Source organism: Anser cygnoides, chromosome 4 (assembly GCF_040182565.1).
Source record: "Anser cygnoides isolate HZ-2024a breed goose chromosome 4, Taihu_goose_T2T_genome, whole genome shotgun sequence".
Taxonomy (NCBI): domain Eukaryota; kingdom Metazoa; phylum Chordata; class Aves; order Anseriformes; family Anatidae; genus Anser; species Anser cygnoides.
This window is the reverse complement of record NC_089876.1, coordinates 46,935,738-46,955,904: the sequence shown is the minus strand read 5'-3', so window position 1 is coordinate 46,955,904 and position 20,167 is coordinate 46,935,738. Positions and strand designations below refer to the sequence as shown.

Genomic DNA, 20,167 nt, shown 5'->3' with positions numbered 1-20,167 from the left:
TGAGGTTCGGAGTAGCAGCTGTGCTTCTTATAGCCCCACACAACCAACAGGGGAAAAGCATCGCTCGTCTTCTGTGCAGCAGCTCCGGGGAGAGCCCATTCACTCGGGTTTGGTTTTCTCTCTGCTTGAGAGAACTCACGCCTGTGTTTCCCATGCAAATGCTCCAAGCCCAGAGTCGCGTGCTGTGTTGGCGCAGGGCTGTCTGCTCTCATTTGGAACTCCAGCCACATGGTAGAGGAAACTGAACATTGTTAGCTTACCAAAAACGAGCAGGATCCAGCTGGGTTCCGGGGTCTGTTCCACTCATTAATCCCAGAGAGTGGTTTATGCTGATTTTGGTTTATTCATTTGCTTTTTATACCTTCCATTTTGCAGCCCCTAGCATCAAGTACCCACTGAAGTCCACGGCCCTAGAGTTAAGTTCCCCTTCCCAACTCACTGACATGTTTAAATCCTTTAGCTGATCGAGCCATTAACAAGAGGCCCAACTAGGGGCAGCCATTCAGATTTACATCTAGGAGGGCAAGAACTCCCATTTAGCACCAGGGGTCTCTCTGGAGTTCTTACATCCCTTCTGGAGGCTGCTCAATGGTACATTTTAAAGACCACATTTACCTCCAACCCCAGAGATGCTTCTTCAGAATTGTTCCTGAAGAGGTGCCCCCAGGGCACATGTTGCCACAGAAGACATGCAGAAGGTATATTCTGGGATTTTAGTCACCTTTTGCAGAGGTAATGTTTGCAACGCTAGTTCAAGCTAGGTTGATGGCAGTTAATTCTCATGAGTATCAGTGCTAACGTTTGTCTCAAGGAGAAAATTTCTGTACAAATTGGCTCACGGTTCTCCTTTGACCTCTGAATTAGAAGACAGACAAAAACCATGGCTTTCAAATACATTTAATGAACAAAATGTATACCCAGAATTCACATAAAAATATCTTTACAGTTAAAAAGTCATACAGCTGACAAAAAGCAGTAACATGGTCGCAATCAAAAACCGTGACCCTTACAAAAACACAAAACCAGGATTTTCTTGTAGCCTGACAATCACACAAAGGCTTTTACTATCAGTTTTCATAGCATGAGCAAGAAGTACCATTTTCTCTTACACAGTGGTGTAAGTTTTCAGGTAAGCTTTCAGTTAATACAAGGTTTAGACTATACAGCAAACTTTACATTTTAGAACTGGAGGTCTGTTCAACTCCTGCCATGGCAGGAAGAAACCAAAAGGCACAAGGGCTTCTGTGTGAAATCTCAAATCCTAATTTAAAGGTACTCCTGGGTGTAAAAAACACAACTGTTTCCAAAAGGTTGTCCTCCAAGGTTAATGCTTTTTGTTGCACAGCTTGATGCTGTTGTGCTGAGTTTATCCTCTATAGTAGTGGGTGCCTCTTGAAAAATAAATAAAGAGGTGAAAAGCACTACACTGTATTTGGGACAGTAATAATTAAGCTGTATTTAAGAGAGGGAAGGCTCTCCACTACTGTAGCATGGCTATTGCTGGTAAATGTCTTTTTTTTCAATGGTTTTAACTTCGTAGCCACTCTTTTCCTGAATAATTAGACTGCTAATACAGTACAAAATCTACTAAAAATCATGAGCCAAGTTCTATATGAGTACAGCATTAGATCTTGAATTGGATTTACTCTAAATCTCAACCTATTTTTCACCTCCACCTGCCAGACACAATGGATAACTAGTAAGACAGAAAGGGATAATTTTAATATTCTTTCTCTTTGAGGGAAGGTAAAGATCAGCCACAGCCTATAAATTTTGAACTATATTAAGAACCAGTAACTTGTTGAATTTTTAAACAAGTCTTCTGCAGACACACACAAAATGTAAATTTCTTTATGATAGGAAGAGAAGTGTTTTTGAGTCAGAGGAGTTCAAGATGATGGATCTTTTTAACATTCGTGGAGATACCAGCTATCAGCTTCGAAGCAGTCGGAGCTGGCAGCAGGAGCTAGAGGTAAGAAAGCTCAGCGTGGCCAGCTGACGTGGTTCTGACTAGGGCAGCCTGCGGTAAAGGGCTCGTCAGTCACGCAACACCATCTTGATCAAACCCATACAACCAAAATTCATGCCTGCCAAGGGCCTGATACATCAGCCTAAATACCACCACCACCACCTCACTGTGTCCTAAATGGAGCTAAAGGCAAATTCTAAGTATCCCAGAAGTAAACTTTATACTGAGCACAAGAGCAGCTTTGGCTTAGCTTTGTATAGCAATAGTCTGCAAAGCACATTAAAAGACAGAAGTAGCCTCAAGGAATTCAATATCTGCTATTGCAAAGACTAAATAAATAATAATAAAAAAGCAGCCACCCCCCAAAACCGGAGGACAGGTAGGTCCAGCAAGATAAAATGCAGAACCTGCCGCTGAAGTGTTCAGTGTCAGCACATGCTGCAGACCAGGAGGTTGTTTTAAACACAGTTGTATCAAGGCTAGGAACTCAAGAATTAAGGTGGAGGCTTTGCCCCTAACTGGTAAGCCTTGCTTAGCCACGACAGGGCTCCCTGAGCTACTGAGTGCAGGTGCCATCTGTGCAACAGCATCAGGCAGGGTGAGTTAAGGACAGGTTCGTGCAGATTTTCAGTAGTAGCCGTCCATGAACAGAGGGACGAGGAAAATGCTCGCAAATTAAAAGCTGACACCAGACACTGTCATGACAAGCTCATCTAACCCTTGATGAAAGTCCCGTAGGAGGTCACCCCTGAGGCGGAGAGATGATACTTACCATCCCCTATAGCTGAGGTATCCCATACCCGGGGCTGTGCAAGAGGAGAAGAAAGTTGACAAAAAAGATGCTGGCAAAGCTGAAGTAGCGAAGAAACAATTTCTAGCGCTCAGCCTTGGCAGCAGAGTTTAATTTTAACTGTGTTAAAAATAGAAGCATATGATAGGAGCCTTAACTAAAAATTTACAGCTAGAGTATTCACACTGCAATTTCACTGCAGCCCCTCTCCACCCTGTGGCATGGCGTCAGCACGCTGCAATGTTCTCGTTTCTGTTCTGAGCACCCCTCTACCTACACACTCTCACAACCACTGACCTCAGCAGCACTTTCTCAGTAATTTATGGCCCTGTGTGTATGCTTGACATGTAGAGTGGCTTTTCTTCTCTTAAGCAAGTTAGGTTTTCCCCTCAACTCTCTCTTCTCAAACTGCTCGAGGTAGAAGGCAGAACAGCACGCTGGTCTTTTTGCCCTCATTGCCTGCATCTTCCTTGCAATGCTGTTTACAAATACCCTAAAGTTTGTTATATTATGCTTCACGTAACAGGCACGTAAAACCAAGCTGCCGCAGACAAGAGGTCAAGATTTATCCCTCCGGACGCTCAGGAGCTTGCCTGCACTGGGTTGGCTGTTCGGTGCAAATCTCTTCCCTGCTCCCCTACAAGATGTGGCAAACTTTCATATAAAACACAGAGAAAGAGAGAATGATATTGCTACACAGTGTGAGGAAGGCAATAAAATCCCAAATCCGAAGTTGTCAAGGCCTGTGATTTGCTGTGTGTTTTTCTGCCCATCGTGATGGCAAATTTAAACTCCAACCAGAGTCTCTGGGCCAAGCCAGACCAGTAATTAGGGGTCACTGCAGGAGGAACACAGTCGCCAGCAATGCTCCTCCTTTTCTGACTGTGCTCCAACACACGGCCCACGTCTGGCTGCACAGCCTGAATTTAACTGCACTACAGCAGAGATTCAGTGGGGAGCAGGAGTGCCCGGCTGCTGCCACAAGACAAGAGAGATGCGAGTTCAGTTCAGGGGGCAATGCAGTTGTGTGTGGTCCAACTGAGCGCTGAGCCAGCCCTCACGGGCACTTAGTCCCAGCCCCCAGATCTCCTGTGGGGCCTTCAGGCATTTCACAGTTGTTTGTATGCACAGGTTGAGAGGGGCCCTCACCCTCCTGTCCTTCCCTTTATCCACCTGCATTTGAGGACCAACCTACAGCCGCCAAGTGACTCCATCTCATGTGATGCCTTCTCCCCCCTAAAGAGTGCCCGACACAGGCAGCCAAGCGCCCCGGGCCACATCCACTGCCTCGTCACCGCAGCCTTTGGAGGACGGCCTGGGGCTGGGGCTGCAGAGCTCGCGCTGCCACAAGCCTGTCCTAGCGAGTGCACTCAAGGGCCAACAGTTTCACCCCGGGGAGCGCTCCCTCCACTCACAGCCATTACGTGTAAGCCCAAAGCAAGAACTCTCCTGACAGACTGCCACATCGACCACAGCTTCAATTACCGAAAGCAGCTACACCCATGAAGCTGGCATAACCACCAGCAAGTTAGATTTTGCCTCCTCATTCCTGAAGCTTGTATTTTCAGACTGGTCTTAGAGGTGCTCAGACACCGCTGTTACTGCGCTGGAGTTTTAAGACCGACGCTAAGCGGCGCCTGGACACCGGGAAGCACCTGGAGCGGCACGAGGCCTCGGCTCAAGGTGCAGCAGGGAGTGCCAAGATCCAGCACCACTCCCAGCCCTCAGAGCACAGACAGGATGGCATTTTGTCCGAGCCCTGGCCAAGCTGCCACAGCAGCGCTGAGCCAAACGCAGTTTAGCTGTCCTGGATTTAACTCGTTATTTTTTTGGTCTGAATCCAAGCTAGTTACTTTTGAAGCAGACTGCAATAAAATACAGCTGCTGTGGATTGGCTTCATTGGAACTGGAAGTTTGCAGGTATTCAGTCCACAATACCTAATTGTATGCAGGCATTCTGCCGAAGCGCCAGAGAAAGTTATCTGGTTGAGAACTGCAGCCTTTGCACAAAAGTTCCATCAGGGCTTTAAGCCCAGAGACTTCAGTCTTAATTTAATCCAGCTGCCACACAAGAACCATTATAATCAATGAACAAAAAGAAGATTTGCACAGTCAGCAACAAAACGCCACTCTAAGTACCTACACATTTAAGAATACAAGTAATGCTCCTATTCATACATAAGAGGCTTCCAACTGAGCATGTAACAAATGAAGTATGTTGATGCAGGGCCACAACGTGTTCAGAAAAGCTGGGGGCCCCTGAAAAATTAAGTACATTTACTCAGAGTCGGGCTTTCACAGCTAACAAAGTCACCGAAGTAGCGCTGCATTCTGTGGCTGCCTTCGGTCTGACAGCTGGCACTGCTGTCCTATTATCTGCATACCTATTTATGCAAATCTGGCACCACGCTAACAAGGAGCAATTTTTACTCTCCTTCACACAGTTCTGGTCCAAAACATTACTGGGCAGCGCTACCCAACTGGACAGTTACCATAGGATACTGTCGGATCCATTTTTTCAAGTTTGCCACAAGCTTTTTCTTTCTGGTCCCTGTTAAGTGAGAACAACACAAATGTAAATTTTTTCTGCGTTTCACACAGATGCAAGTGCCCCCTGCTAATCTGCGGTGTTTTACCTTTGGTTTGCTCATTAGCCTCCGCAGCCTGGGTGTCAGGTACCCTGTTTCTGCTGGAAACATTCAAAACGTGCAAGGAAGAACATACTGTAATTAGCTAAATCAGATCTGGACACAGCAGCAACGTTACTGCACTGTGCCAGAGGCATCGGAGTCAAAAGAAAAGAAAGAAGAAAATGCCAGTATTCTCTTATAACTGCAGGTGCAGTTTAAATGTTACAAACTTAATAGGAGCTGTCATAAAAACTGCAGGCATGACATAGCAATTTCAGTAAATACAGCACAGTAAATTGCTTATTAAATCAAGCTGCCCTCAAACAGGAGCTGTGGCTACAAATTTAAATGATACAATGACATAATTTCACCGCGCCAAATCACACAGCTCCCATCCTTTTCCTCCCAACCCTGAGATTTTAGAGCTTCCTAGAGGAGCTGAAAAACCTTCCTGAAGCATGAAACCTTCTGCGAGGCATAAGCACAGCGCACAAAAGGGGAGCGAACGCTTGTGCGCTGTGCTAGATGGTCCGTTTCTCTTGGTAAATAGGACTTAACCTCTTGAACCTAAATCCTTGGACTCGGCAGGATGCTGTAAGTTTGTTTGCAAATGTTTTTCTCAGAAGGAGTGTGCAGACCACTCAGGCATCATGCCTGGGCCAAAGAGCAATTAGAGTTGTGCTGATGGCAGAAACACCGCTCAGCCTTACTGTCTGCCAGCTCTGTTCCCATTCAAAAGCAAGGCTCCTGCTCATGTCTCTAGCCCACCCCAATCACTGGGGTTTTCTTCCATTCCAGGAAATTTACGTCTTGTTAAAAACATCAGAGCAAGTCTGAAAGGCAAGTGCATGAAGTCCAGACGTTACCCGCACAAACAAGGCAGTGCATCTTTCACGTCTGGAACTGCAACGCCAATGAACACCTTGGTCTCCTTTAAAATCCCAGATTTTCATTTAGGGCACGTAGGGGAAAGGCCAAATATAAGCAGGGCCAACATCACAGCACACGAATTGCAACTGATGCGTATATTCAGAGATCATGACACACAAAGGGTGATGCTGTCTTGAATGAAGGCTGCTGGGTACATTAGCCCAATTAACAGGAAACATGTGCGTGCGCTGAGCCTAAACTACAGGGCATCCAAAACAGGTCAAAGGTAAAAGAGAATGACGGCAACTGTTTTAAGACACAAAGCGTTCACCTTATAGGTAGGTTGCAAGAAAATAACATATTGAAAGAGCAGGAAAGATTCCTTGCTAGAGTAGAACAGCTTAAAACCACACTGAAATGCTGCATCATTGAAAATGTGGCACTCACAGTTTGAAACGTGTAACGGGAGACTGGAAATTAGCTTTGGTATCACTGAGCCACCACCTGCAGGTTTTGGAATAGATCTGCCAACCCCAGGGCACTTCATTCGTGACCGATGCTGAGACAACGTGCAGAAGGGGACTACTCCAGCGACACACACATGGACGTGGGGAGATCCGGATCGTGGAACACTTCACTCCTGGAAAGAGCAACGTAACACTGTGTCCTCCAGCGGTGTACCAGCTGGACTGCATAGACCAGAGGCATAATTTATTAATATTTTTTTTGTTGTTTTGAAAAAAAGATGTCTCAGTGGTGAGAGACGGGATAATACATTATCTAACTGGAGGGAAGGACCTTATTAAACAAGCATTTAGCTGAAGAACTTACGCACAAAAAGGTGATTCATCTCTAAGGATCAACATCTTCAAGATAAATCACCGGTTCTGCATTTTGAAGACAGGAAGATGTAATTCCTGCCAATATTTTTTCACTGGGTGCTTACATTATACTTCTGTCACAGCTGAGTCATAGCTGCAAGCCCGATTCCGCTCAGGAACCAAGAAATACAACATTACACAAACAATGGTCATTTTTATGGTCCTGAGCCAGGGTCACTGCACTCCTCCACCTCTTCCTTTTGGGGTGCCGACAGACAGGTTTCCCTCTTACAGGGGGACACTGTGTACAAACAGTTGTGACCTTTCAGCAAGAAGTCCTCCACATCACTCCAAAGGCTGTCTTTATCCTCCTGCAGCTGACTTTATTTATCCTCTTCCAGGAGGGAAAATCCTCCCCTCTCTCAAATTTACAGGTGCTTTTTTGAGCAGTCCAAATTTTAAAATCCCCATGTAGCTTAATAGCCCTGCTGAGATTAACACTGCCATGACTTCGCACGTTTGTTGAAAACAACAGTTAAAATTAACAATCTCAAAAGAAATCACTCCTACCCAGCAAACAAAGATTGTTGTTTCAGAATAAAAACAAGGGAAGGGAGTGTTCACATAGTAAGCTCGCTGCCTTGAGCACCGGTCTGCAGAATTTTTTTTTCTTTTTTTTTTTTTTTAAGGAATCCTCCTTTAAAAAACGATTGGATTACTTCCGCAATTTAGCACATGATTCTGAACCACTAGAAGTGAGCTGATCATGTTTATTCAGTACGATTTCTTTTGCTCACAAAATTCCTACCAGAAGAGGCGAGGAGCACAGCACGCACTGCCCTACACCTGCAATGCTGAAACACTCTCCACACACAATGCCACCAAACTCCTTCAGGCCAGGCCTGCATGAAAGACAGCGTGAGTACAGCGTGAAAGACAGCACTTTGGGTAATAGCAGGAGCAGAGGAAGAGCCCACCATTTCCCAGGATGACAAAAAGTATCTTAATTAGCTCATCTCTCATTCACAACAGCAATGCAGGGGAAAAAAGAAAGAGAAGGGAAGAGCTCTCCCAAGGCTGGATAACTGAGATTTAAGGGAAAAAAAAAAAAAAAAAAAAAAAAAAACCCACAGCTTTGGCTTCAGCTTCCACAGGAGCTTGTGAAGTGAAACAGGGCCACGTGGAGGTCAGAAGGTGATTTACAGGATGGCAATGCAATGGTGCTTAAAAAAATAGACAAGTTAGAAGTGAAAGCAAACCAGAGAATCAGCCAGGAAGCAACATGGCCCCCAGCCATGGTCGAAGTGAAGACTGTACAGCAAACAAGCAAAGACAGACCCAGGGAAATTCTTGAGGTGATTTTGTTAGAGGTACGCTTCGGGATTTTTTTCATTAGAATTGCCTACAGTAGTCCGACAATGAATGCTTCTCACAGTTCTAGATGAAAGGTACAATTTTTTCAGAAGCATCTAAAGGATTTAGGAGCTTAAATTGCACAGCAAGGTCCACAAGAATTGACCTGTAATTAATTACACTCTTCTGGGGTGGTTTTGTTTTTAACCAAGTGTTCTTTACTATCATAAGCTTTCCCCAAGCAATCTCTGAGAAGGCGTGTATGGAAATTGGGATGTGATTAACTGAAGTATCCCAGTATTATGGAATTACAGTGAGCAGAACTAACACACACAAATGTTATTTCTGATTTCTGGTTCTTCAGGTTTTCTGGAGAGGCTGTTAAGTTTCTTTCCTGGAAAAAGGGGTTTTAAGGCTTTCTTGAACTAAACACCCCTTTATGTAGCCAGCTACAGCAAAGTGGAAGCACAATTATGCTACTGAGATAAGATGGAATGCAGTGGTGATGCACCAATTCATCATGCTTGGGTTCTTCTAATGAAGCCCATTACTCACAGAAGAGAATTTTCTCGAGCAGTTAGTCACCAGCAGACAGCTTTCCCTGTTACTGCTTCCTTTCCTGCAGCTGGTGAATAGTCTGGTCCTCCCCTCGCTATCCCGAAAGTGCAATATTAGGAAAAGTCAACACCTAATTAAAAGTAAACAAACAGTATTCAACTTTCCCTTAACCAAAAAAATGAACAATAAAACAGAACAGCTTTCAGGAGCAAGCCAACCTTTTTCATTAAAAAAAAGACAAAACCAGCCTGCTGTCCTTTTAATACTACCGAAAGATATTGAATACCTTTCCTTAGCTTATTAAAATAAGCATAAAAACAAACTACAAATTAATTACCACTTGCATAGACACGTTTTGTTTTGTACTTTGTGCAAATCTTACTAAATAAGGCATGCTTGAGAGTTTAGGTAGCAATGCAGTAGTTATCAAAGAATGCTGAGAAACTGCAAGGAAAATTCCAGGCAGTCTGCAATCCACATCCACTTACACAGTTCATTTGACTTCAAAGACCAACAGCTGATAGCTGCAGATCTGTCTGCAACATAAGGCAACACGGTATGTGTAGGGTCCGGCACCTGCTTTCGGCTAGTCATGGGTTTAACACACATAAGATCACTTGAATTCACAAACCTGAGCCACCAGTTAAAGAGGGCTGTTCAGAGGTGGACTGGTAAGAACCCCATCTCAGGGAACAGGAGAGGAAGGGGGGAGGAGGGCAGAGACATGGAGAAGCACAGCCCCTCACAGAAAGGGATTTTGTGCAGATTTTACCCCAAACTTTGTCCATGGAGCTATGTTTTTCCAGACAAACCATTGTCTAACAGGCTTTCGAGAAGAATATTTCTGGAGCAAAAAAAGCTAAAACGTTTGCCTCTCTTAGCCAACCTACAAGTGCCTATTGCAGAAATTCAACAGGAATCAGTGACACTGAAGAAGTGCAGCTGCATAAAGAGAAGAGGAACTAGGAAGCTGCAGTAAGAGCGGTATCAGGAATCTCTAAAATAAGTTATGTAGCACAGAGGGAAATTATGAGACCCAACATAAGGTAATGTGGAATGACATTTTGTCTCTCTCTTCCCCCTCCAAATCAAGTATTTTCAGGAAATATTGAAGTACAACCTTCTTTTGTAAGCAGCTTTGCATTAAAAAAAAATCTGTTTAAACTCCAAAAGCATTTTAAAACCATGTTTAAAAACCCTCCTAATAATAATCCTCAAAATCCCCCAGTATTTTGTAACATAAAACAGAGTGTTCCTGCGCAAGAGCTGCCAGCTCCTTCAGGAACTCCGGGAAAAGGGCAGCTGCCAGGACAGCATTCCTCACGTGCGCAGGAAGGCCGGGATGAGCCAGGCCCTTTTTTCCTTTATGTCCCAGGAAAGGCTGGAGTACAGCCGGGGAAGCTTCGGAGAGGTTCGTTCCTTTCCCTGTGCTGCTGCCGTGCTGGACGTTACCTAAAGCCCGGAAGAGGGTGGGGAGGAAAAAAAAAAGACTTAGTATGTTAAGCACACAGTGTTTGTACAGCAACCAAACGCAGTTTGCAAGGATTGTGTTCAGAGCTGTAGTTTACAGTACCTGGACTGCACAGGCAGATACTCCACTAATCCCAAGTTTTTAAGTTCTACATGGCCTGCTTCTATTGCATTTTTTATTAGCCATCTTTCCCCAGGTTATATATTATTCAGCTGCAGCTCTGATGAGAGAAATATGTGGGCAGAAGAGTCATCAAGGGAAAGAGTAATATGGATTTACTTTATGAAATAGATAATATCTACCATTAGACCCAGCATGGTTTCCTCAGTTTAAAATACTATACTCTGGCCCTCCCCCAGATCAAAATACCACTCGGCTCCACTTGGCTCTCTCCTCCCCCCATGAATCACTGTGTAAGTGGGCTTGAAGCCAAGCTATCAAAATTGCCACAGGAGTTTGAAGCAAGCTAGAAACTAAGGGAAAAAAACTTGAAAGTTTGATTTTTCTACAACTGTAGCTCCTGCCAACTATACTTACTTATACTCCCTGTAAAGCAGCTAAGTATTTAAAAAAAAAGAAGAAAAAAGAACAAGTGAAAACCACCATGTGATCTGCACGGCATAGAGAGCTATATGATCTCTGATGCCAGAGTTCAGGGGATCGGGGCTCAAACATCAGGACGCATGGAATTACAGAGACAGCAGCACTTAAATTTCAATCAAGTGCTCCTTGTTTCATCCTGAAGCAGAACTGCACTTTAATTAAACGCTATTCAGTGAAACTAAAAAGGTGACAAAATTTAACACTGATGGAAATAAATACCTTACAAAGAAAAATTAACTTGCAGAACTCCCTGCCACGAGATGTCACTGAGGCCAGGATGTCAGTCAGACAGCATCCTGTCTAACTTACAAGTGGATGTTCTCATTAGTTGTATAAGCAAATCATTACACACACACACACAAAACCTGGAACCAACCAAAGAAACAAACAAAAAACCACCCTCTCAGATTAACTCACGTACTGCAGATAAGCCCAACACCACAAGACTGCATTAAGGAGAGGTTTCCCTTGAAGCACATGCAGTTTATACTAAAACAATTCAGTCCCAGGTTACATGAACCTTTTCCTGAAACATCTGCAAGCAGCTAACGGGGGTACCCCAGGTGAACGCCTCCCTCCCTGTGGCAGAGCAATTCCTCTGTTCAACAGCTCTGCGCTCGGGTTTTTTTCCTGTAGCTCTCCTCCGGCATTGTGGAATCACTGTACGCTTTCAACTACTCAAAAGAAATTTTAATCTTAATCATCTAACAGAGTTATACTTTTCTCGAGTTTCAAAAAACCTTTCCAACTCCAGACTTATCAATCATTCATACTGTTATTCTACAAATTTCTGTCTACTAGAGACACAGTACAGGAATTTCAGTTCTGTGGAAAATTCTGACTGTGGGAGGAAAAACAACTTAAATTATGAATTACAATCAAAAGATGAAGTTTTGAGCTTCCCTTGAAGATTTTCTTTTAGATTCTCTTACAATCTCAAAACGTTTCATAATTAATATCAAGTATTTTAAATAGTTTAGCCAATATATCCAGAATGTTACTGTGCTTTGAAAGCTTTTTTTTCTTAAACTCTTCCCTTCATAAAGCATCAAAATTGACACAGTTCAACAAAAAAATCTTGATTTAAACTTTTTATATATTTATATTTAAGAAAAAAAAAAAAAAAAGGAAGGCAGAGTAAGCTGGTCAAGGGATCAGAGATTTGACTTTTTTCTTCAACCAAGATTGTCCACTTCTTCCTGCAGTCAGAACGCAAACTGAATCATGAAATTGAGAAAATGAGCACTCTGGAGATAGCGTTACTAATGCACTGAAAAAAGGGCAGCATTTCATATGGGATCTACATCATGAAACTCTACATACCTAACCCTAACCCCAACTACTGTGTAAGCCAGCCATATAGCACTGCAAGCAGAAAATAACAAATCAGCCTTTCCTGCTCAAATGCTTTTGGAGGCTCTCACTCTCAAAAGAAGGAAAATACTTTGGAATATTTCATGTTTACAGTTGCTTTCCCCATTAAATCCGGCTTGTGTTTTTCAGATGTAAATTCTGTAGGTGGCCTGTTATGCTCAGGCCTTTAGAATAAACTTGGGGGTTTATTCATCACTTCTGTTTGGGGAAGAAACCCCCCAGAGAACAGCTAATGCTTTATTAGCTTGAATGTCACCTGTGAGCACCGCACAGGAATCCTGTATGAGTTCCTCATTCTTTTTCATTTACCATTAGTGTAGCAGTTCCTGCCTTGCCCTTGCACTTTTAATCAATACAATGACCTGCTGTGTGTCGAAGGACTAGTGAGCCAACTTGCCCCAAGAATTACCGTTTGATTGCTTGCATCACCAGCCTTGCTGGGAACCAAATCTGCAGTTATCCAGACATTTATTTACTCTCCATCTATTTGTCAAGAGGTGCCTTCTTTACAGGGGTTGCCACAAGACAGAAGAAAATGTACCAACAGAGTGACTAAGCAGCCTTGTTTTGAGATCTTAAATAATGACCTGCATGAGTCAGCCTGGCATATTTTGAAGCCCACAGAAGAAAACTGACGTAAAATTGGAAGTACAAATAAATGCCCCAAATTACTCTGTTATTTAACTGAGATACAACTAACCAGCACTGAAAACTCTTAAGTGCAAGGCTTGTGAGTTTTCTCAGACAGATGAATTTCTGTTGGGAATGCATTATATAAAGTTCTTACTGCCAGCACCTGAAAAAAAGGACATTTAATGTTGCCTCCTAATCTTGTCTCCCACGTGCCAGCTACAACATCACCTAATTGTACGGCTTTCTAATCTATGGCACCAGAACGTAGAGCCTAAGCCCCTACCGACATTTGCAACACACAGCTCATTTACAGCACGCGCCTTCTACAGGCTAATTCTTCGAGAGGCAGCCTTGGCGAGATCGTAATTTTGCAAAACAGATGTGCTGCAAACCACACAAACACACACCACGCTGACTAGCAACTAGGTAAATTATTTTGCAGAGCCTTGAAAAATGAAAACACAATTAAGAAGGCACGTAAGTCCTGCCTTGCACACCTCTGGAAATCCAAGGAAAACAACATCTTTACAGAGGTATAGGCAAGGCGGGACGATCATTACTGATTCCAAATGATGCATAAGAACACATGTAAATGCCGCCTCTTGAACCCTGGTGCTGAATCTTCCCTCTGGTCACAGCTCTCACTAAATTCTATGCATTCTCATCACATGGGAATTATTTTTTTTGGTGGTGGTGGTAGGTTTTTTTGTTTGTTTGTTTTAAGGAAAACCTGCACCCCAACCTCACCTGCTCAGCAACAAGCTGAGAAGCCACATGCTACCAGGGCAGGGCCCCTAACTCTACCAGTCACCCAGCTGCTTCTGGAAATTTCTTAATTAGAACATAAGATTCTTCATTTGGTTCATCTTTATTAGCTTCCCTCACTGCAGTGTAAGTATTGTTAACTGTTAAGACAGGTGTAGCACACACTGTCCTTGACAAGCAGCAGATGTTGCAGAGTCCCCTGGAAAGCTGGGGTAATACCTGCTTAACTCCCCACTGCTCTTGAAGTGCCCTGCCTTATATCCCCCCATTTATTTTTATGTTTCATGTTTTCATTCAAGAAAGCACATTTGAAGTTTTCTGGCTCATCTCTATCTCCCTCGGTTGAAGCCCAAGCTATGATATGAAGCCTTATTCAATTGTTACCAAAACCAATTTATTCTGGATTTCTGTCCTCCCTACATCTATCAAAAAAAAAAAAGAACCAATGACTAGCAGAAGGTCAGGCTAAAAATAAAATGAAATCATGCACATATGCCACCTCACCTCATGCCTTGAAAGCAAGTTTGTTTACGGCCAAACTGACAGCAAGCCAAGCAAGAGCTGATTTTGTTACTCCTTTAAACAGACGTTTTCTGTAGTAACGACATAATAAAAGCTTCTAAAGAGCAAAGAATATCCAAATAGATCCATACACTGTGGCCTACTGAGGATCATCAGTTTCAAGTCAGAACGGTACATCTGGTTAATGATATTTATAACGCACCACACCTACTTTTAATCATGCTGTAGCAAATGGGAGAGGTAACTGGTGAGTCATTCCACCCAGCACTCCTCCGAGTGTGGTTAACATTTACCTTTGGTTAGCAAGTCCTCAGCTGTATCAGACATGTCCACGCGAAAAAGCAAGTACTGCTGGGCCTCCAGGAGAAGACCTGGGAAGTCTTTTTCAATGGAAGCAAAATGTTCAATTTTATTTTTCACAGATGCCAGCACCTGCCAAAACAAGAGCAACAATTACTTTTTACTCCCTTGCTCCCTGTGCAACCACAGCTTGAATACTCAGGCTTTCTCTAGATGCATTAAAGAAGAGTTGCAACAGAAGTTATGGCCATGCAGAACTTCCAGTTCCTTGCACAAAAGATCATTAAAACATTGAAATGAGATGCAAGGCTCTCAAGTGGGAGAAGAACAGTTGGAACTGAAAAGAGCTAAAGTAAAGTTTAACAAGACACCAAGAATACTGTTCCAATAGGCATGACTTGTGGTCAAATACCTGATAAAGTGACCGCACGCTAGGCTGAAACACCATGTTGGTGTTGAGCAGAAAGGAGCGAAGAAGAGGCTGTGGATAACTTGCCAGCTGAGTAATAATCCCAATAAGCAGCAAATTTACGTGCAAGGAATTCTCCAGCATGTTCTCCAGCTTCGACAACACCACGCTGATAAACGGTCCTGAAAGAAAAGGAGAAGGAACCAATGCCTTTGTTTTCATAGAAGAAAAATCCTAAGATCCAGGAAATAAGCATGGAAAAGGAACTTTGATCATTATAACCAACCAAATCAGACCTCCTACATGCTAATTAAAGCCAGCAAGGAGAAAAAAAAAAACAACACATAACTGAACAGACAAAATAGAGTTAACAGAGATGTTAAAAGCTTTCATGAGTAGGAGTATTTGAGTAGCTAGCCACTTACATTAACAGCATACTTAACATACACAACCATTCTACTTTACATATGCCAATAAGGATTTAGCCTCATATGTTATGGTCTGTCATTCCATGCCTTTTGAAGTTAATCAGAATGGTACTGCTGAAGAATCTGTCCTTTTTACTGGCATTGTGCCTTATTTCCACAGAAGGACTCGGCAAAGTAAATTATAGGCAGATAGTCTTATCAAAAATCTGTGCTCTTGTAAAGAAAATCCAAAAATGCTACTCTAAACATAAAATCAAAACCTGCAATAGCTCACATCACAAGAAAATGCATTTTCAGCACTGAGAACAGTCACACAAAGCGGGGAAGATATTAAGATAGATTTATAAGCAAAATTATTTGTAAAAGTAGTCTTTATCATATAAATGTCAGCAATAAATAATAGCTTTAGCTTGTGCATTCATGTTGGAGGATAACCACTGAAATACAGAAGCATTTACCACCAGGGTACAAAACCCTGTAGTGCTCAAGCTTAACAAACCTCTCCAAAGGTGAGCGTGCCTTTCACCAGATCATACGTGCTGCTGGATGGCACTGCCGGTGGGGTGCTTGAGGGGTGACCTGATCACAAGTTAAGCGCTGGGAACAGCCCTCATCCCACGGCCAGCCCCACCACACGACTCTGAGCGCGTAACCCCTCAGGGAAACCAGGGGAACCCCCGGGTGACAGGGTCACAGTGCGACAAATGCGTAATATCCACCCTAGGCCCCAGCACAAGACGCACGCCACCGGCACTTCTAGGGTGAAGAAGGCAGGCATAATCCCAGCCCATTCCCACTCCCTCAGCTTGCAAACAGCTGCCTTCGAGCTACCTGGGCATAGTTCAGCCCAGTTTTATACCGCTGCTGTAAACCACGGCAGAGGCCAAAGCAGTATGGGGCCAGCACGACAGCAAGGATCAAATCACAAGTGCCTGCACTGCCGCTCCGCCTAAAAGAGCCCCACTAAAGGCTGCAGTCTATTATGTTTTATAGTGACCGCGAGTACAAAGCAAGCGCTCCCCTGAGAGTGATCCGTCACGGCTAACGCCGGCACAGCTCCACACACAAGAGGGAAGGTAGGAGGGCCAGCGAAGGTGAGATTTATGTGGCTGCTACCTTTTAACCACCACGTCAACCGTCAGAGTGAAGGCTGGTATCACATCCTGCAGGAATCGCCCCCGCCTGGGGATACAACGGAGAAGCCTCAAAACCCTTTTGTTGAGATAGTTTTCTCTCGTCCCAACATAACCTACTGCTTCCTGCTCTCCTGTCCGTGCAGACACTTTCACAGAGCTCCTGAGGACCACAGTACAATGTGCCCCTATCTCTATCAGGAGGGGTTGCAGTGGAGGCAGCTGAGGTAGCTCACAGTTCCTCTCCTGTAGGTCAAACTTCAGGTGTGAGTAGGTAAAGCTGAAGTTAGACATCTGTAACAAATGCTGTGTGCCATTCTGAGAGCAGTTACCAACATAAAATTCTCAGTGGTAGAGTGACGTATCTTCAAGAAATTATTAGAATACAAATCAGAGGAACTAAGAATTTGCGAGCCTGCCTAGTTAAGAAGTCGAGTAAACCAATGAAAATACAAAAAATATATTCCTTTCCTGACTTCATGTCCACATGGCCATGAAGTCAAGCACTGATTTATGAAAAAAAAAAAAAAAAAAAACTGTGATGCACTATGTTCCTGTTCCTGAACATCACATTCTTTCTTGCTCCAGGGCAAACAGGGATGATTGTAGTTTTTAAGTTTTTAACCTTAAATTGGACTTTTTTTTTTAAAGAAAAAAAAAACAACTTTTAAATTGGATATAGACATCAATGGGACATTTTCTTCATAGATCTGTGAGCCTGAAGAGAGCATCTTTGCACTGCTAAGAGCTACTGGGTGTGAGAGCCTCCATCTGGTTAGCTGATTCTGCAGCAGGAAGCCCCATCCATCCCATGACACCATCCCCAGAACTGAAAGCATCCAAAAATCTTTATCCCACACATCTACATACGCAATGTAGCACTCCACATTAAATATAATTATATTTGAAAGATCCTGCAATCCCACATTTCTGAGCCATTTTTATGAGCAACTTCTTACCAAGGATCACCAAGACCTTCAATAAAGCAAGGTGAGCAGCCTAAGAGTAAGACACGTTATGGATGGGGAGCAAAGCATGTTTTTTTGGTTTGGCTGGGTTTTGTTTTCTTGTTTTTAAAATCAAGAAATGAAAGAAGGGACTGAATGAAGAATGTGAGACAGGGACAACGTTTTTGAGCTAAATTTGACAGCAGATAATGGGTAATGGAGAGGTTTGAATGTGATTAGCCTCTAATACAAGGAAATTGCCACCACAGAGAAAATAGCAAATGGACTGGATAAACAGGCTGAGTTTTTCAATTAAGAGACAGTGCCAGGCATGCTGGCCACAGCTGACCAGAAAGGGCTGCATCTCAGTGGATACAAATGAATGTTTTCCCCCCTCCTTCCACATGAACGAGACGTCAGATTACAGAAGTCTCATTTGGGATGAGAAAAACCTAGACACGCTACTATTTTTTTATTTGCATTACTGTGGTATCTAGGAGACCTAATTAAAGATCAGAAGCCTGCAGTGCAAGGAGCTGCACAAGCACAGATCAAAAGCACACTGTAGCCTCCAGGAGCACTGTCATTCCGGAGTGCTTTGGCCAGTCTCTGGAGAACAAGCTGAAATTGTTGTCTGGCACATGACAGCGCAGCGTGCCAACAGCGAGGGCTGCCCTGGCGCTTGAGAAGCGGGATGCCAGGGCAGTGCACGCAGACAGGCACGGGCAGACGTGGCACCCGTGCTGCCACCTTGTGCTAAAATGTGAAATAGCTGAGGGGGGAAATAGTGGTATGCCGCATCGACAGCGTCAGATGAAAGGCATCAGAAAAACGCATCATTTACCCGGGCTCTGTCTATTAGCACGGTTACTCCGGTCCCCTTTCAACCACCAAGTTTCCCCTAGAGCAACGGTGCTGACACACAAGCAACATAACCGCAAGGTTTTAAATAATTAAAACTAAAAGCCCCAAAAGAACTGGACAACCGCAATTTCGTGTCACTACACGGCTCTGCTGTACTTCCCTGTCGCATCTCCTTCACTCTCCTTGGGCCAGTCCCAGCTGTTTGGGCACACTCTCCTTACTGCCAACGCCGTTCCTTGCTCTGCGCTTGCGCTGTGCACTGCACAGAGCCATCTCGTTTGGCCACCGTTAATCACCATCCCGTCTCACATTTGTTATGTATGTAACTAACAGGACATTCCACCTGTAAACGGAGCGCTCTGGCTCCTCGCAGCACGCTTGGGAGAGGGATCCTCCTTAGGTCCCAAGGGAGACGACACACTCTCTGCAGAAGGGGTGTCTGCTGAGAAATTCTCAAAGTCCTCCTCCTCTTCTGCAGGGGACACATGGTCAGGAGTGTCCAACTTTTCCTCCTCCAAGCTTGCATTATTTGGATCCAGTTCCTTAATAATTTTGTCATACTGTGCAATGAAATCCTCACCATCTGTGCTCAGCAGTCTTACACTTAAGTTATGATCTGCCTCCTGAGGAGAAAGCTTCAACTCCAAGTCTGGCTGTGGATCAGTCTCAGCCATTTTCTGGTTTATATGTTCTTTCATTATACCTTGAGTCAAGTTTGAATTTCTCTTACTGTGCTCATCCAAGTCCGTTTCCAGCTGGCTGTTTTCAAGAGGCCCGTTGACAACAGCCTGGCTTTCAACCTGATGATCTTTGGCTACATTTAAAGTTTTCTCCTTGGAGTTATCATCTTGAGCATCCTTCTGGGCACATAATCTGTAAACCATAACATCATCCTGAAAGTCTGATTCTTCTATGTAAGATCCTTTGACGAGCATAATAGCATTTTTTTTCATCTCCTGAATGTGTTTTGGTGGCTCTATAGGTGGCTGCATCTCTGTGCTTCCCAGATCATCATACAGATGGGGCGAGCTCACATCAGAACCAGGAGAAATCCCTGTGTCATAGCTATCATCCCATTCTAGCTCCAGCTGCATCTTCTCACCAAATGGAGTTGTTTGAGAGGAGCTACACATGCTGGGTGTCCTTTGCTGGAGCCGAAACATGGGGTGTTCCACATCTGTATCGTTCTCCTCAGCAAGCGTTTGGATAAAGGTGTCTGGATCAGGGTTTACTCCATCATATAAAGCAGACCAAACCTTACAGTCCTTCAGACACTGGAGGATGGCTTCCTGAGCTTCCCCCAGGTACTGCAGGTAGCTGATATCCACAGTTCTTCCACATTCCACAATGCAGGTGGATTCAGAAGTGCCTCTACCAGAATCTGAAAGTAAAGAAGATTACTCATACCACGCAATAAGAAAACACAAAAGTTCTCTAGCAGGACAGTCAGTAAGACATGGCAGCTGGGGTCTTTAGCCCCAACCACCCAATAAGGCAGGAAGATCAAAGAATTAAGAGATTTGATCATAAATGCACAACTTGTTCCTACTAACAAGTCAGCGCTGTAACTCAAGACTTCTGAGAGAGCAGCCCACATCCAACCTGTAAAGCAACTGTAAGCACTTGTGAAGCTGCAAGAATCGCCATCATGTATCTGTACGTTATTTTCACAAATGCATATTTTAACAGCTACCCAAGTTGAATAAGGTTTCCATAGGCCTGGACAC

General features: G+C 43.8%; 2 protein-coding genes across 16 annotated transcripts in view; one reads left to right on the top strand and one right to left on the bottom strand.

The window, feature by feature from the left end:
* Positions 1 to 5,564, top strand: part of GATB (glutamyl-tRNA amidotransferase subunit B) — a 49,791-nt gene extending 44,227 nt beyond the window's left edge. Inside the window, exons 15-16 of one of the 3 annotated variants that reach the window (XR_010831501.1) lie at positions 1,861 to 1,972; positions 3,286 to 5,564. The gene's annotated coding sequence lies outside the window, so the exon portion shown is untranslated. Of the gene's footprint in view, positions 1 to 1,860; positions 3,149 to 3,285 lie in introns of those variants that run through there. The other 2 variants (XR_010831502.1, XR_010831500.1) reach the window with 2 other exon arrangements.
* The window catches only part of FHIP1A (FHF complex subunit HOOK interacting protein 1A), a 95,845-nt gene continuing 76,559 nt past the window's right edge, over positions 882 to 20,167 (bottom strand). For all 13 annotated transcript variants that reach the window (XM_048071723.2, XM_048071719.2, XM_066996732.1 and 10 more), the window contains 4 exons: positions 18,784 to 19,821; positions 15,072 to 15,250; positions 14,653 to 14,791; positions 882 to 10,443 (listed from right to left, as the gene is read on the bottom strand). In XM_048071723.2, coding sequence (XP_047927680.2) covers positions 10,193 to 10,443; positions 14,653 to 14,791; positions 15,072 to 15,250; positions 18,784 to 19,821 — 1,607 coding nt within the window. In that variant the 3' untranslated portion in view covers positions 882 to 10,192. The remainder of the gene's footprint in view (positions 10,444 to 14,652; positions 14,792 to 15,071; positions 15,251 to 18,783; positions 19,822 to 20,167) is intronic.